Genomic DNA, 17965 nt, shown 5'->3' on the forward strand with positions numbered 1-17965 from the left:
TGCCAAGATGAAGCTAAAATATAAATTTGGGTAGAGAAGCTGTCAAGTTAAAACACATGAAAATATTTTTCTGTTCTTCAATAAAAAGCACATTATGAAGAATACACTAATACATGTCTTCATTGGACAAGAGATGTCTTTATTAAAATAATCATTCCTTGGAACCTCTGACTTTAATGACAGAAGAATACACAGTGGAGTAACCTGACAAGGTCATCGCTGACATCTAAAATGGATGCTAATAGTTGTAGAAAGGGAGAAACTAGACTACTTCTATTTGGAATGAAACCTCTACGCAACTGAAGAGAACTGTGCCTCTAAATTTGGTTGAAATAAATGTGCTCCACAAAACATTCTACTACAAGAAAATATGGAGTTCATCACCAAATTTAGCAATGGCAAGAAATGATGCATTCCATAACTGTCCATCGGTCCAATTTGTGGACTAGTTCGAGGAGACAGTGATATATTTTTGCCTTTGCAGCTGCATCCACATTCATCCCCTGGGTCATGTTCATTAGGATGCACCATAGGAAAAAGTTTTGCAACAGAAAACAAAAAAGAGCATTTCTAAATGGATAAGCTCCCTTTTATGCCTACTGAACATGACCATGCTTAGCCCAGAGTAGACACTAAGCAACAGGAGGAAATTCAGGCACCAATTTTTAGGTAGTTCTTCCCTAACATACCGATTTAACAGGCATTGTAACAAAATGTCTCCTTGGTTGAAATCAAAACCTTAAATAAAATTAAGTCAATTAAAATCAAGGCTATTTATTTGTTGCTAATGGTAGACCATGTCTTAGTCTGGAATTGAAACTTAAACAATGGTGAAATGGAGCATATCAGCTTGGATTTCAGGCTACCCATGTCTTCCTGTGAGAGTTGGCCAACACTCAATGCTAAAATGAATGTGCCAAATCATCAATGAACCAACCAACAGTGATGTATTCCAATTTCCCCAACTTGACTCATAATAACATACAAGAAACATGCATTCCCTAATACAGCAAAGAGAAGACAGAACAACTCAAGTTACAACTTCTGTGAAAAAATATGGCAATAGAACCTCTCTCTACAAAACAGTTCCATTATTGTGACATTAAGTACATTCTGTATTAAATACCCAACCCCATCAGGAAACAAAACGTAATAAAGTACTCTTATACCCCAAATATCAATAATGATTTGCATAGTGTGCTGCTTCTTTGATTATTTTTTTCCAATTATATACATAAAGTACTAAAATAAGGCTAAGACATTGAGGGCTTCCCAAACGGCACCCATTACCCCATATAGTGCACTACTCTTGATTTATATGGTCAAAAGTAGTGCACTACATAGGAAATAAGGTGCTGTTTTGGACGCAAACATTGAGTGCATCACCCTGATATTGGAAAGCTCCTTTTAGAGATATCATTATAAATAACGTGCATTCAGTGGACAGGACCTGGTGCACCATGGGAAAAATGGAGTTAGCCGCAGCATTGAGACTTGACGTCAGAAGAAACCAGTGTCCTTAAGTACACCCCTACATTTTAAAAAACAACTTCTAACTTGAATATCTAATGTGCATTGAAAACATAACATCATTGAAATATGTCTATTGAACAAAGAAAGTCTTTGATTTAAGGTATTTAGCGACACACAAACTTGTTCTGTACAGTGAGCCTGATCTTCTAAGTTACTAGGCCTCTCCTTCAGTCAAGAGTTTTGGACAACAATGACCACCAGACACATAACATTAGTGAATGCCATGGTCTACACCAACTCATAAAGTAAGTATGAGATGAATGTGACTCCCACTAGCATCCCACTTCTAACACCAACGCGCTAACCTGTAGAGTTTAGAGAGGTGCTGCTAGGGTACTTGTTACTGGTACCCTGTGTTTACAGCCAAGTTAGCGTTACTCATTGTGGATTTGTTATTACTTTTCCACTATTTCTCTATTTTCTTTCTCTCTGTATTGTTGGGAAGGCCCGTAAGTAAGCACTTCACTGTTAGTCTACACCTGTTGTTTACGAAGCATGTGACAAATAACATGTGATTAGTGATGAATATTCCACAGGGAGAGATCCTGAAAAATAGGCTCCTGATTATTTCCAGTACAGCATGCAACCCCAGGGTGTCAACATGGCACCACCAGAGATTTCGGTAAGGCCACGTATAAGTCCCCATTGTATGGTGGCCATCACTACAAGACAACTAGAGCTGGTCACTGGAGAGGCTGTTGCTACCAGGGCAGTACACTGACATTTATGAATGCAATTTTGTAAGTCTAAAAGCCTAAAGGGACAGATTATGTGTCCTTTGCGTATCGTTAACTTCCCATTGTTCCATTCAGCCTGTTCCATTCTATTCAGTCTTTGGTCGATTAGCCCCAAGCTTCCATTTCAGCATTCTTATTGGTTGGTGCAGGGGTTCCACCAAAGGCTTGAAGTAGGTCAGTACTTTCCAGTCATTATAAATCACATGACCTGCTCCTTGGATGTGACATAGGCCTATGCATACAACTCTCTGAGGGCAGAGCCATATACATATGAGTCTGTCTGAGGGCATCAATGGCAAATGCATCAAATGGGTGAGAGATTCCTTGTGTTACTGTACATCAGAGCCCGCCGTTTTTATATATTGGTTTGGAAAAATATATTAGTCTCAAATATATATATATATATAACCCAATTTAAAAACTACCTCAGGGAGAGAGATAAAAGACGAGTGAATCAATCCAAGAGGTATAGTCTTCTTCATCAAGTAGTGTTGGAAAACATGAAACACTTTCAAAGAGTCTTTTTAAAACGTTTAAAATTACCCATGTGGACACAACAGGTCAGGGACAGACACTCACTTCCCTGTGAGACAATGCTACCATAACATTATTAAAACATTATAATAATAATAATAATGTTATAACATTATTACAATGCTATTATATCGTTACTCCTCCATAGGGACGTGTGATAGTATTGAGTGCTCCTGCGCAATGGCCGCCAGTTCTTTGAGGAACTCTGTGAAGAGGACTGTAGCGAAGACCTCGGTCCTGGCCAGGGAAATGGTCTTGGGCTGGGGAGGAGGAGAGCTCTTCATCATCCTTCCTGCCTCCAGGGGGGAACATTCTCGGCTGTCGCCGCTGTTTGTATCTGTGGAGGATAAGTAAATAGAGAGGAAAAATAAGACATTAGTAATAGTAACGTTTAACTGCAGTTGGACATTGTAGCAAGCTCATGTTAGTCCACTTGAAAGAAGAAATTCTCCCTTTTATATCAGTCTCATTTTCCTTTTCAAATCTCATGCAATCTCATACCCATACATTCCTTGCTCAGAGAGAAAGCTCGCAGATAAAATGGTGGGGAGAAACCATTGGGAATGCAGTAGACTAGAGAAGTATGAGAAGAACGTCAGAAGGACCGGAGTTGTTTCTCCATTGCTGCAATGCTTCATGACCAAGCTGAATATATTCTCCAAGTCCTCGAGGAGGAACCAAACACAACACAAACTAAGCACAGATACAGTTTTAATCTTCAGTGGTGCTTCATTGCATTGCAGCAATTAGAAACAACATTATTGCTAGGCTCATTACTGGTCTTATGATCTAGGATATTGCCTCAAATCCTCTGGAAGCTTTGCCTGTATCTATTCTAATCTCAATGACCTGGCTATCTATGGCTATTGGCTACAAAACAGACCTAAATTACATTCTAATGATGTTCATAGGATAGCTCACAATAAAGCTCAGAATTCAACATTGAACAACCTCTCTTCAAACAAAACATTTATACTACCAGTAAGTAACAGTCCACAGTTATACGGTTGTTAAACACTTTATGTATCCTGGCAGGGAAGCCATTACGTTAGCTTCAGAACATCTTTACTAACATGGAACTGGATATGTAGGACAGAGCATTATGGGTACTGTAGTCAATCAAGTCTCACCTTGATCCTTGAGGGAACTCTCCCTGGCCAGGAGGCAGTGCTGGGCGGAGGTGATCAGCTCTGGGAAGTCCTTCTTGGTTGAGGCCTGCTGCTCTATCTGGTTCTTAAGGGAGGCTAGTACCTGATATGGAAACACATATATAGTAACATCAGTAGAACATCAGACAGGAAATACAGTGCCTTCAGAAAGTATTCACACTCCTTGACCTTTTCCAAATTTTGTTGTGTTACAAAGAGGGATTAAATATGGATTTAATTTTAACGATCTACACAAAATACTCTGTCAAAGTGGAAGAAAAATGTTTTAATAAATGTTAGAATTTATGAAAAATAAAACACTAATACATGATTAGATAATTATTCACCCACTGTGACAATACATGTTAGAATCACCTTTGGCACCAATTACAGTTGTGAGTCTTTCTGGGTAAGTCTCCAAGAGCTTTGCACAGCTGAATTGCACAATATTTTCCCATTATTAGTCAAAATATTATTCAAGCTCTGTCAAGTTGGTTGTTGATCATTGCTAGAAAGCCATTTTCAAGTCTTGCCATAGATTTTCAAACCGATTTAAGTTAAAACTGTAACTCGGCCATTCAGGAACACTCAATGTCGTCTTGGTAAGCAACACCAGTATAAATTTGTGTTTTAGGTTATTTTCCTGCTGAAAGGTGAATTAGTCTCCCAGTGTCTGTTGGAAAGAAGACTGAATCAGGTTTTCCTCTAGGACTTTGTCTGTGCTTAGCTTTATTTCGTTTCTTTTTATCCTAAAAAACTCCCTAGTCCTGCTGATGACAAGCATTCCCATAACATGATGCAGTATTCAGGGCAAAAAGTTCCTTTCTTTGCCTAATGTTTTACAGTATTACTTAAGTGTCTTGTTGCAAACAGAATGCATGTTTTGAAATATATTTATTCTATACAGGCTTCCTTCTTTTTACTCTGTCATTTAAGTTAGTATTCTGGAGTAACTACAATGTAGTTGATCTATTCTCAGCTTTCTCATATCACAGCCATTAAACTTTGTAACCATTTTAAAATCATCATTGGCCTCATGGTGAAATCCCTGAGCAGTTTCCTTCCTCTCTGGCAAATGAGTTAGGAAGGACGCCTGTATCTTTGTAGTGACTGGGTGTATTGATACACCATCCAAAGCCTAATTAATAACAACACCATGCTCAAAGGGATATTCAGCGTTTGCTTTTTAATGCGAGGCATTGAAAAATCTCCCTGGTCTTTGAATCTGTGCTTGAAATGTATTACTCGATTGAGTGACCTTACAGATAATTGTATGTTTGGGGTAGTCATTCTGAAATCCTGTTAACCACTATTATTAAACACAGAATGAGTCCATTAAATGTATGTGATTTGTTAAGAACATGTTTACTCCTGAACTTACTTAGGCTTGCCATAACAAAAGGGGTTGAATACTTAGACTCAATACATTTCAGCATTTCATTTTTTATTAATTTCAAAAATGTTCTACTAACAAAATTCCACTTTGATATTATGGGGTATTTTGTGTAGATCAGTGACACAAAATCTATATTTAATCAATTTTAAATTCAGGCTGTAACACATCAGAATGTGGAAAAAGTCAAGGGGTGTGAATACTTTCTGAAGGCACTGTAGCTGCCAGAGCACAGAAAGTACAGGATAAATATTGTATCAAAGCTACAATGAGGTAGTCTCGTTTGGCTATCCTCATCTCGCGAGCTTACATTGAAACAAGATGGTGGATCAATGAGAGAACCATGCTGAATTGTTTTTGTTTTTTGCACACATAAAACATTGTATTGTTCTATTGAGAAAAATGAATGCACTCTGCATTTCCACAGCGCAAGATGCCTTATCAAAGAAAGTTTACATTTGTTTTGACTGAATTAAGCCAACAGGCTTTACGTACTTGATGCCAAGAGTATTGCTATACACACTATCAGGTGTAAAACGGGTAGCTTTTGCATAAAAGCATGTCACACGATTGAAAACAAAACCAGAGGCATAAACCAGACAAAACAAGGACATTAAGCAAGACAAGACACACTGATGATGAGAGAACCAAACCGCATTCATCTCCATGACAAACAATCCACCTATTTTAATCTGGACCCTAATGAAAATGAAGTACCCAGTGTTTGTACGTCAACAACTCGCCATCCCCTTTCATCCCCATCCAAACATTCCCTTTAATGCGAGCTTTCAAACAGCCCCATTCCATTTTGATTTACTTGTTTACACATCCTCTATTCAATTATGCATGAATCAGCCTGCAGGAGAGAAAAACACTGTGTTAAAAAATCTCACTAGACTTGTTTCACAGCCATTTTGAACTCTGTTTTCATTGCTACGTTAAGTGTACGCCGCTCATAGGCTTGCGTCCCAAATGGCACCCTGTCCCCTATATAGTGCACTACTTTTACCCAGGGCCCATAAGGCTATATAGGGAATAATGATCCATTTGGGACACAGACCTAGTATTCATAATCTCCTGTCTAATTAATACTATTCATAACGGATCCCTCCTCTCTAACTTCTAACAGGTTGTTTCATGAGTCTCCAGAGGTTTAAACAGCTTAGAGCGGTGAGGGAGAAAAGCAAACAGTTTTTTTTTTGGGGGGGAGGGCGTTTTTACACCTCAAATGCTTACTAAATGGAGCAGAGTGAAATGTTTACGAAGAGAGTTGTCTCTCTTTTGAGTAGGCGTGCATTGCAGTGTCTATGATGAGTATCTTAACAGTAGGACTGTGTCCATCTCAGCCTCAAAGTCATTGAGAGAGAACAAAGGATACAGATAGACAGACAGACTGAAAGGCAATACATAGAGATAGATGGACAGACAGACTGAAAGGCAATACATAGAGATAGATGGACAGACAGACTGACAGAATTAATGGAATCTAGGAGCGGGAGTGGACACTGGGCTGGTGACAGTCACACTCACAGTCGCGCACACACACACACACACACACACACACACACACACACACACACACACACACACACACACACACACACACACACACACACACACACACACACACACACACACACACACACACACACACACACACACACACACACACACACACACACTATCTGTACCTGATAGAGTGAGCGCACGCTGGGCTGGAACACCATGTTGGTGTTGAGGAGGAAGGATTGCAGCAGGGGCTGGGGGTAGGCAGCCAGCTGGGCCAGTATACCAGTCAGCAGGAGGTTGACATGGAGAGAGTTATCCAGCATGTTCTCCAGACGTGACAACAGCACACTGACAAATGGCCCTACAGGAAGAGAGAAAGAGAGTCTTCACTCAGACTGTCGAACCTGGTTAAAGATCAAGAACAAGTCTTAAAGTAAGGCAGATAATACTTCAATCTACACAGGAAGAGAGAGAGAGACTTTACTCACTGAAGTTTTATCTGTCTTACTTTAAGGCTTGTTATTTAACCAGGTTTGACAGTCTGAGTAAAGGCTCTCTCTCTCTCCCACTCTCTCTCTCTCTCTCTCGCCGTGAGCCAAATGCATTGTAAGATAACCACGTTGTGATTCTTCAGCAAATTCTTGACACGTGTTAGAGAGCTGACCTTCAAACCTGGTGAAGATATTGTAGAAAAGTTAAGACTTTTATTTCTGAGAGTGTTGTTTTTTCTTACCTGTAAAAGGCACCGAATGGCTCCTAGTGCTGCCACTGCGGAGCTTGGTCCCAAACAGGGACGAGTGCTGCTTCTCCAGCTCTGGCGTATCCATAGAGAAGGAGCTGAAGTCCACCTCGTCCTCTTCCATGGGGGTGACCACAGGATTCCGGAACTCTTTGTCCACCGTTTTCACAGGGCTGCTCCCCCCAGTCTCGGCCTCGTCGCTGCCCAGCGTACGAATCAGCTCCTCGTACTGACCCATGAGGTCGTCCCCCACCTCAGTAGCCGAGGGGCTCTGGAGGTTGGAGTTGTTGTCCGCAACATGAGCTTTGACCTCCTTTGACCCCTTTGTGACCTCCGAGCTTTTGACCTCCATGTTGGTGGGATGGAGTGGAAGACTCAGGCCATTGCTGAGGGGGACCTCATCCTTCTCCTGCAGACTGGATTCTTTGAAATGGTCCTCCTCAAGGTTCAATTCTGAGTCCATTTCAGATTCCGGTAGTGTCTCCCTGCGGCGATCCACAGTATCGCAGGCGTCCTTCTTTGCCACAAGGTCATAGATCATGACATCATCCTGGAAGTCGGACTCCTCGTTGTAGGAACCCTTAACCAGCATGATGGCAGTCCTCCTCATCTCCTGGATGTGTTTGGGGGGCTCGGCTGCAGGCGGCTGTGGAGGTCTACTACTCTCAGCAGCAGCAGCAGCCTCGGGGGACACCACCGGACCGGCATCATAACTATCGTCCCACTCCAGCTCTAGTTGATTAGTAGGGGCTGGGTCTGTGGTCTGGGGCGGGCATGGGGGACGAGGCCGTGGATGTGACCTCTTGGGGTTGACCGTCTGGGCTTGGCGTCCCCTGGCCCCAGCCTCCTCCAGGGCACTGGGCTGGTACTCCTCTGGAGGGGGGTCCTCTCCATCGTAGGGGGCCGACCACACCTGGCAGGCCCGGATGCAGCTGCTGATGACCAGGCGGGCGTTGTAAAGGTAGTGCAGGTAGTTGACGTCCAGGTAGATCTCAGAGCCGATGACGCAGGAGTAGCCCGAGCCATCCTCCTCCAAAAAGGTCTCCTCTGTCTCTGAAAAACAGGCAGAAAGATAGGGAGCACTACAAGTCAGTAATGTATCGAAACAGTGATAGACAGAGAGAGAGACAGAGAGACAGAGCGAGACAGACAGACAGACAGACAGACAGACAGACAGACAGACAGACAGACAGACAGACAGACAGACAGACAGACAGACAGACAGACAGACAGACAGACAGACAGACAGAGAGAGACAGAGAGAGAGAGACAGACAGACAGACAGGAAACAGAACAAGTCAGTGTGATGAATAATATAATTAATCCTGGCTGAAACACTGCGCTGCATGCACGCTGCATTCACGCACAGCAGAACTAATGACATTGACAATTAACCACAGGAGGCTAAACTGATTTAATTGAGATTTCATGAGTTGATAAAAACACTTTCTAATAAGGCCTCTTATGTTATTAATCTGACAACATGAGACTTCATGTAAAGATCATACAGAACCATAACTGATGGATGTTGAATGACTCTTGATAAGGAATAGCAAATGGATAGGAATAATGCATTATCAATAGAACACGTTCTACTACAGGAATAGGAATAATGCATTATCAATAGAACATGTTCTACTATGGGGATAGGAATAATGCATTATCAATAGAACACGTTCTACTACGGGGATAGGAATAATTCATTATCAATAGAACATGTTCTACTATGGGCATAGGAATAATGTGTTGCCAATAGAACATGTTCTACTATGTGGATAGGAATAATGTCACGTCCTGACCAGTAAAAGGGGTTATTTGTTATTGTAGTTTGGTCAGGGCGTGGCAGGGGGTGTTTGTTTTGTGTGTTTCGGGGTTTTTGGTTTATGTTCTATGTTATCTGTTTCTATGTGTTTATTCTAGTTCTGTATTTTCTTGTGTATTGTGTATTTTGGGTTGATCTCTAATTGCAGGCAGCTGAATCTCGTTGCCTCTGATTAGAGATCATATTTAAGTAGGGTTTTTTTCTTCATGTGTTTTGTGGGTAGTTGTTTTTCGTATAGTCCTTGTGTCCTTACGGAACTGTTGGTTGACGTCGATTTATTTTGTTTAAGTGTTCACTTATATAAATAAAAGAAGATGAGCACGATACCCGCTGCAGTTTGGTCCCATCACTACGACGCACCTGACAAATAATGCATTATCAATAGAACATGTTCTACTACGGGGATAGGAATAATACATTATCAATAGAACATGTTCTACTATGGGGATAGGAATAATGCATTATCAATAGAACACGTTCTACTACGGGGATAGGAATAATGCATTATGAATAGAACATGTTCTACTACAGGATAGGAAACTACATTCAGCCACGGGACCATTTTCGTCCGAGCAAATGAGCCGGAAAATAATTTATACACTGCAAATTGACCACAACTAAGCGCAAACAGAGATTGTATCTATTGTATCTATCTATTTTTTATTTGTGGGAATACTTGGGAACAGATTTCCTAGATTAAACTATTTATTTGCTGAATTCCTGGTGATTTTACAGTCTTCTTGGGGAGCCAAAGAAAATCCCTTGCGGGGCCAGTTTGGCACACAGGGCACCTGTTGCCGACCCCTGTTGTTCTATATATATCATGTTAACTTTCCAAGGTGATGGGCTGTATCATGGATATCTTGACAGTTCAAACACTTTGGCTGTGTGGTTTGTGTTTTGTTGGTTATTGGTAAATACTCCACAAATTAGGTCAAAGCGCTCGCCACCAACAATGTTATGACTAGTCGCAACTCAGTGAAGGAACTTTTTGTGTGTTGGAGATTTTGGCTCAGCGTAGAGCTCATTGAAGCTGCGATTGTGAATACAGAAGAGAGGGAAGTGTGAATCAGATTAGGATCAAATGTGATCTTAATTCGTTTCGTCTACTCAGACTAAGCTGCAGCACATGGCCTAAAATCCCAAACACAAATATTCAGGCCACTTGAAACAAAGGAAACTAGATGGTCTATCTCTCGACCTAAAATAATGAAACCCATTGTTAAAATCCTTCAGAAGTAACAGTTTATTCTCTGAGAACCATTGAGGGATTCAAAAGATCACCTTCAAATACAAAGCAACTGGTTAAATAGAGGGTTAATTCCACTTTACTTCTGCATGTGGCATGTTACATTGTCTTGCCCTAGTGATAGGCATATATAAAGTACAGAGCCAGCTAGAAATCTCCAGTGAACCTATCTTACCCATGGTGCCAGTGTTAGGACTGCTGTCTGTACCCTTTGACCAGAGGATGGAGTCCAGCTGTCTGAGGGGTGGGGGGCTGTGTTCGGGGGAGCAGCAGGAGGGTGTGAGCGCCAGGATCTTAGCGGCCGACACAGAGTAGAAGTCTCTCTCCTTCACCACGCGTCTCTGGCTCAGCATCATGTGATTACAGGGGATCAGGTACCTGGAGAACCAGAGGAGGGGGGTAGATCCTGTTAGGGAGCCCCAGCAGGGGGAACTGAGACTGGGGTTAGGGGGAGGACGGGGGGTTGTGGTTGTACCAAGAAATGCAGATGGGTCGGTGTTTGGGTGTTAAGGAGAAAAAGCGGAGTAAGGGCTCATCACATGGTAAACCAATCAGCTGTACCATGATTTACAGTAAGACAATGAGGCTTAGCTGAGAGGAGAAACTGAATTTCTAAGTGTGTGTGTGTGTGTGTGTGTGTGTGTGTGTGTGTGTGTGTGTGTGTGTGTGTGTGTGTGTGTGTGTGTGTGTGTGTGTGTGTGTGTGTGTGTGTGTGTGTGTGTGTGCATACCTCAACTAGGTATACAGAGAAAGACATCATACACCCCAAATGTTCCATATAATATATCATGAAAATGCATAGAACAGGCCCCACCCACTCACCTCAAGATGAGCTGCAGCATCACATCCTCACAGTACAGTCCAATGAGAGTCTGGAACAGAGCCAGAGACACAGTACCCAGCTGGAAAACACCAAAAAGATAAACATCACAAGATGATGAAACAAAGGCCTCAGAGGACCGGAATACATCGCAGGGCTGGATTAACAAGTAAGGGATTACCAAGGCTGAATTTCAAAATGGCTGCCTTTGGCACCTAGCATCATACATGTTTAAATGTTGCCGAGTGACCATGGACAGCCTGAAGTCACAGCTTTTTTTGATATTGTTTTGTAAGTATCCCTGATGCAACTTCACATAGTTGGCATGTAACCAGGCAATAGCGCCCCTAGGTCCTTAATGAGTTATGTTTTAGGCATGGGGTATGTCTTGATTAGGTTGAATCGTGTGGAAACAGGTGTATGCCTATCTGTCTGAGTTGTTGACAGCTGAATAATGAGGGAGTGTAGGGAAATGTCTGTCCATTTGAGGGTTTAGAATAGGGCGACTCACCAACAGTGAGTCGACCTGGTCAAGGCTTTCGACTCTGTCAATCACCGCATTCTTATCGGCAGACTCAACAGCCTTGGTTTCTCAAATGACTGCCTCGCCTGTTTCATCATCTACTTCTCAGATAGAGTTCAGTGTGTCAAATCGGAGCGCCTGTTGTCCGGACCTCTGGCAGTCTCTATGGGGGTACCACAGGGTTCAATTCTCGGGCCGACTCTTATCTCTGTATATATCAACGATGTCGCTCTTGCTGCTGGTGATTCCCTGATCCACCTCTAAGCAGACGACACCACTCTGTATACATCTGGCCGTTCTTTGGACACTGTGTTAACTAACCTCCAGATGAGCTTCAATGCCATACAACACTCCTTCTGTGGCCTCCAACTGCTCTTAAACGCTAGTAAAACTAAATGCATGCTTTCAACCGATCGCTGCCCGCCCGACTAGCATCACTACTCTGGACGGTTCTGACTTAGAATATGTGGACAACTACAAATACCTAGGTGTCTGGTTAGACTGTAAACTATCCTTCCAGACTCAGTAAACATCTCCAATCCAAAATCAAATCTAGAATCGACTTCCTATTTCGCAACAAAGTCTCCTTCACTCACGCTGCCAAACATACCCTCGTAAAACTGACTATCCTACCGATCCTCGACTTCGGCGATGTCATTTACAAAATAGCCTCCAACACTCTACTCAGCAAACTGGATGCAGTTTATCACAGTGCCATCCGTCCGTTTTGTCACCAAAGCCCCATATAACACCCCCCACTGCGACCTGTACGCTCTCGTCGGCTGGCCCTCGCTACATATTCGTCGCCAGACCCACTGGCTCCAGGTCATCTATAAGTCTTTGCTAGGTAAAGCTCTGCCTTATCTCAGCTCACTGGTCACCATAACAACACCCACCCGTGACACGCCCACCCGTGACACGCACTCCAGCAGGTATATCTCACTGGTCATCCCCAAAGCCAACACCTCCTTTGGCATCAGCTATCTGAGCAGCTTACTGATCGCTGCAGCTGTACACAGCCCAACTGTAAATAGCCCATCCAACTACCTCATCCCCATATTGTTATTTATTTACTTTTTTACTCTTTTGCACACCAGTATTTCTACTTGCACATCATCATCTGCACATCTATCACTCCAGTGTTAATTTGCTAAATTGTAATTACTTCGCTACTATGGCCTATTTATTGCCTTACCTCCTTACGCCATTTGCACACACTGTATATAGACTTTTTCTATTGTGTTATTGACTGTACGTTTGTTTATTCCATGTGTAACTCTGTGTTGTTTGTGTTGCACTGCTTTGTTTATCTTGGCCAAGTCGCAGATGTAAATGAGAACTTGTTCTCAACTGGCCTACCTGGTTAAATAAAGGTGAAATAACATTTAAAAAACAGGATGCTTTGGTTTGAGTGCTATAGTACAACCTGCTTCTGATAATGAGGGTTTGGGGCCTGTTTCCTGTCAAGGCCTTTTAAACAGATGTATTTTTTAGATAAAAGACTGTTCTTTGAGCCAGCTCTCAGATGCCTACCATGACCAAAATTACCTTCTTAGTTATCTAAGTTGTGTTGTTGTTAAAAACATCAAATCCTTTTCAAAACCATCAATGTTAAACGGGCTGCAGGTATCAGAGAAGTGTTGTTTTCTACCCTGTAGAGTACAAATCAGCCCAGGAGCGTTTTTCACAGTTGAGTAGTCCTGTGAAGAGAGCACTTGAACGTTTCAATTGACAAGCCTCTGTTGGATGTTAATGAATGAAGCCCTTCCAGCAATTCCAGACATTTTAAATATTCGTTTAAATTATTAGGAAACGGCCTCTGGGGAAACTATTTATCTCCAAAACAAGTCTCAGTTATTTTAAACATGACTCACACAGCATAGCAGCAAGATTCACAGACAACTTTCTGAAGGATCTAATTTATGTCAGGTTGAGGCGGCCAGGCTATCTACTAAGTGTGACTAGGAGACTCTAGGTTGAAATATGCACAGTACTCAATATGTTTTGCAACTGTATGTGTGCGGTTGTGTGTATTTGTGAGTGCTAGCACGAAGGCTCCCGGATCTGAAAAGGGATGTTGACACATGTGCTGAGCAGGTGCTTCAGCCTGCAGACTCCCTCCCGTACTTGGTGTGTCGATGCGGCTGACCAGCGTGTCCAGGATGTAGACGTTACCTGGAAGGGTGTGTTGATGCGGCTGACCAGCGTGTCCAGGATGTGGACGTTACCTGGAAGGGTGTGTTGATGCGGCTGACCAGCGTGTCCAGGATGTGGACGTTCTCGTGGCGGTGGAGGAGGATGAAGGAGAGGAAGGTCTGCAGCAGGACCGGCTCTGACACCGACCGCACGAACAGGTCCAGATAGGCCGTGGTAGTCATCACCTCCTCCAGGGTCAGCTAGAGAGAAACACAAAACCATCAGTAGGCTGGACACAAATACGCCGCATCCTTCCTTCCAATCTTCCTGGAAGTAGTGACTGATCTGACGTTGATCTGGAATGATGGATGTAATACTGTGCGATCCATGCTGTGTTTATGCTGACCTTGTGGAGGGCCGGTGCCAACACAGGCACCAGAAAGCCATTGTAGATGTAGCTGACCAGCTGGTCCCTGATGCTGGGGTGAGCCACCTGAATGACTGCATTGCAGAACTCCAGTGAGTTGAGGAACTGGACCAGGGTGGGCATCTGTAGCCAGTCCTCTCTGTGGAGGCAGTGCCACTCCTCACCGGGCACCTCCAGCTTGGTGGGCAGAGACGAGTAGAGACCGCTCAGCCCCGTGGCCAGCACCTAGAGGAGGGGGAGAGAGGAGAGAGAGACACATTTAGTGGAACCCCTTCAAATAGGCTATTGCTTACTTACACCATATAAACTGTACACTGTGGTCTGGTATCACGAGTATGCGACCAAGTTGCTGGGAATAACTAGGATCTGATATTATTGTGTGTTTCCTTTCATCTTTGCATGAGTTTCCTTATGTGCATGTGAAAGATAACTATCCATGACTTTGCACAAAGGGCTCAAATGCCTTGGCAGGATAGAGCGATGCCTCTAAACCAGGGAACTGAATGGGCCTCTGTTCTGACTTCCTGGTACAGGTATATCCCTGTCTCTCCATTGGCTGATACAGACAGTAGGAAGCTAGGCAGGTAATCCTGTGACAAAGAGGTATTGTAGCCTACTCCTGCTGTGCAATTACGTCAAATACTGTTACATAACTGGTTATCATCCATGCAGCCTGTACAGTCTCTCCACGGTACAGGTGAGATTGAAAAAAATGATGTTGACACTGTTTAAGCACTGCCAAGCTAGATAGTCAGTTCACAACAGCTTAACAGAAGTGTTTGATAGTGAAGATGCTAGTCGCAACAGGACAAGTGTTCTGTGAGGGATACTGTAAAAACATTCAGATGGGCAGACTGGTGCGTTGAGGATTACACTTTAGAGAGTTATAGCTAATGATTTACAGTATACATTAAATATGAGCATTGAGCAACATACATTAATTATGAGTGGGGAGGTGTGTGGCACAAATGACTTTTATGCATTTGTGTGTTCACTCTGGCTTCACTCTTAGTGGTTTTTATGGCGCAGATATAAATGATGTTTTCCCCTTCCGTGCTTTGAGCTGTACTGTATGTTATAAATCTACCAAGTCCCTTCTCTTCATGGTCTCACACTCAAATGACTAGTGTGTGAACCTATGCATGTGATAGGTCAGCTTCTTTGAGACCTTAATGAATATTCGACCACAAGAAGCTTCACCACCCCTCCCCCTCCCTCAAAGCTGAAAGCGAGTGGAGAAAGGCAGCATTACTAAAATGACCTCTAGTTGATTTATTTTTTAACCTTTATTTAACTAGAACAAATTCTTATTTACAATGACGGCCTACCGGGGAACAGTGGGTTAACTGCCTTGTTCAGGGGCAGAACGACAGATTTTTACCTTGTCAGCTCGGGGATTCGATCCAGCAACCTTTCGGTTACTGGCCCAACGCTCTAACCACTAGGTTACCCACTGATTTACCTCTAGTTGATTTACCTGGGTCCCGTGTGGCTCAGTTGGTAGAGCATGGTGTTTTCAACGCAAGGGTTGTGGGTTCGATTCCCACGGGGGACCAGTACGGAGAAAAAATTTATGCATTCACTACTGTAAGTCGCTCTGGATAAGAGCGTCTGCTAAATGACTAAAATGTAAATGTACCTGTTGCCCGCCTTCATCAATAACAATGGGCATTGACGTATGGCTGTGTGATTTTAGAGTTACCATCCAAAATCAAGTGATTTCCCTGGTGAGCTAATGCATCAAGATGGTGGCATGGTTTGATAAGTATTCTAATCAACAACACAGGTCAAAGTTACGACATCAGTCTTGTGCAAATCGATTAATAGCATTTATAATCATCATGGACTTAAGTATTCATCCATTTTATTTTAAATATACAGTCTAAGATGTGTATAAATTATTTTTACAGCTGGGCTGAGTTTAGCCTTTTAATAACATGGGTGTGTTGCTTGTTACATGATCAAAAGCATATGAATACCACACGTTTAACATACAACAGCTCCACTCTCCCTCAACCTGATTTATTATACATACAGTAGGCTAAGGATATGCTGGCTATGAATATCATACACCTATCAGGGGACAAAGAAAGGTCAGGGATATTAACCTGTCTGGTAGTTGGTACAATGAGTTAATAGGACGTTGTTCTGCCCTTGACTCAATCATCCATATGACATGTATACAGAGGAGATAGAGAGGAGAGAGAGGGGGGGGGACAAAGTCTAAACAAAGAGAACAAGAGAAGGGCAAAGGGACAGTGAGACATAAGAAACAGAAATACAGAGCCATAAAACGAGAGTCACAAATCCCAGACAGAACGTGAAAGAGACCAAAAGGAGCAAGACAACAGTATCATAAAGACAGACAGCCACATCTCCTCACCGGACAAAAGTAGGTGTTCTCTGCGATGTGCTGGGCCACGCGCTGGTTCTCTGCAGACAGTGACATAATGAGGAGCAGGGCGTCCCGGGCCTGCTGGCCCACCAGGCCCTCCCGGTGGATGAAGGGGATCAGCAGGGAGAAGATCAGGAAGTTGGCCGCCCCCTGGTCCTCGCTGTTATAATAATCATAATCATAATAATTGATGGGATTTCTATAGAGCTTTTCCAGTATCACAAAGCGCTTTACATTGTAAGGCGAGAAACTCACCTGGTATGGAAGAAGAGCTCCAGGACAGACTGGTCCTTGGCCAGGACACAGCACAGTTGGTTGAGTAATGACACCAGCTCAGCCTCCACCTCCGGGCCAGCTGTCCCCGAGCACGACGACAGGAGCATCATTAAGGGTCGTAACACAGGTTTATGGTGCAGTAAGGGCTGCCGCGCCTGGCCCACAATCATCTCGTACATCTTAGAAGAAGAAGATGACTTTATTGTCAGTTGTCACTGAGATGTCTTTTTCCTTTATCCCAACCCCCCGAGACACCCTCCTCCCCTCCTCACATCCTGACAGATTTCCCTGTCAGACCAGGGATTCAACCCTCCAACCCTCCAGTTACCGACCACAGTCTCTAACCTCTACACCTACCTTGAGCTGCTCCAGTTTCATATCATCAGTAAACTGTCGCCTCAGGCTCCAGAGGAAGAGCCTCTCCATGACGTTCTCCATCACCACAAACTCCAGGATGGGTCCCATGGCTCCCGCCTGGCCGGCGTCCTCCTCCATGAGCAGGAACAGCATGTGTTCCACGTAGTTCTGCACGGCGCTGGCCTCGTCCCCCGGGATGGGCCCGCCGAAACGCATGGGGCCGCCGCTGGAGAGGCCGATGACACCAAGGGCAGCCATGTTGCTGCTGGTGTTGCTGCGGAGAGGATCATGCTTCTCCAGGATCTTTACCACCTGAAGGGACAACAGGGAAGGTACAGGGTTATGTCCATAGAAATGAACATAGTAC

General features: G+C 43.4%; 1 protein-coding gene and 1 non-coding gene across 3 annotated transcripts in view; one reads left to right on the top strand and one right to left on the bottom strand.

The window, feature by feature from the left end:
- Positions 1-118: 118 nt before the first annotated feature.
- Positions 119-17965, bottom strand: part of LOC106610179 (FHF complex subunit HOOK interacting protein 1A) — a 39299-nt gene continuing 21452 nt past the window's right edge. The window contains exons 4-14 of one of the 2 annotated variants that reach the window (XM_045722735.1): positions 17599-17910; positions 17221-17420; positions 16954-17125; positions 14550-14795; positions 14236-14403; positions 11487-11566; positions 10840-11042; positions 7588-8646; positions 7037-7215; positions 3935-4055; positions 119-3141 (exon numbers count right to left, since the gene is read on the bottom strand). In XM_045722735.1, coding sequence (XP_045578691.1) covers positions 2939-3141; positions 3935-4055; positions 7037-7215; positions 7588-8646; positions 10840-11042; positions 11487-11566; positions 14236-14403; positions 14550-14795; positions 16954-17125; positions 17221-17420; positions 17599-17910 — 2943 coding nt within the window. In that variant the 3' untranslated portion in view covers positions 119-2938. The remainder of the gene's footprint in view (positions 3142-3934; positions 4056-7036; positions 7216-7587; positions 8647-10839; positions 11043-11486; positions 11567-14235; positions 14404-14549; positions 14796-16953; positions 17126-17220; positions 17421-17598; positions 17911-17965) is intronic. The other variant, XR_006770776.1, reaches the window with a different exon arrangement.
- Positions 16051-16126, top strand: trnae-uuc (transfer RNA glutamic acid (anticodon UUC)). Its single transcript has one exon. It is a non-coding gene; the product is annotated as a tRNA-Glu (tRNA).

Source organism: Salmo salar, chromosome ssa08, assembly GCF_905237065.1.
Source record: "Salmo salar chromosome ssa08, Ssal_v3.1, whole genome shotgun sequence".
In the NCBI taxonomy this organism is placed as follows: Eukaryota; Metazoa; Chordata; class Actinopteri; order Salmoniformes; family Salmonidae; genus Salmo; species Salmo salar.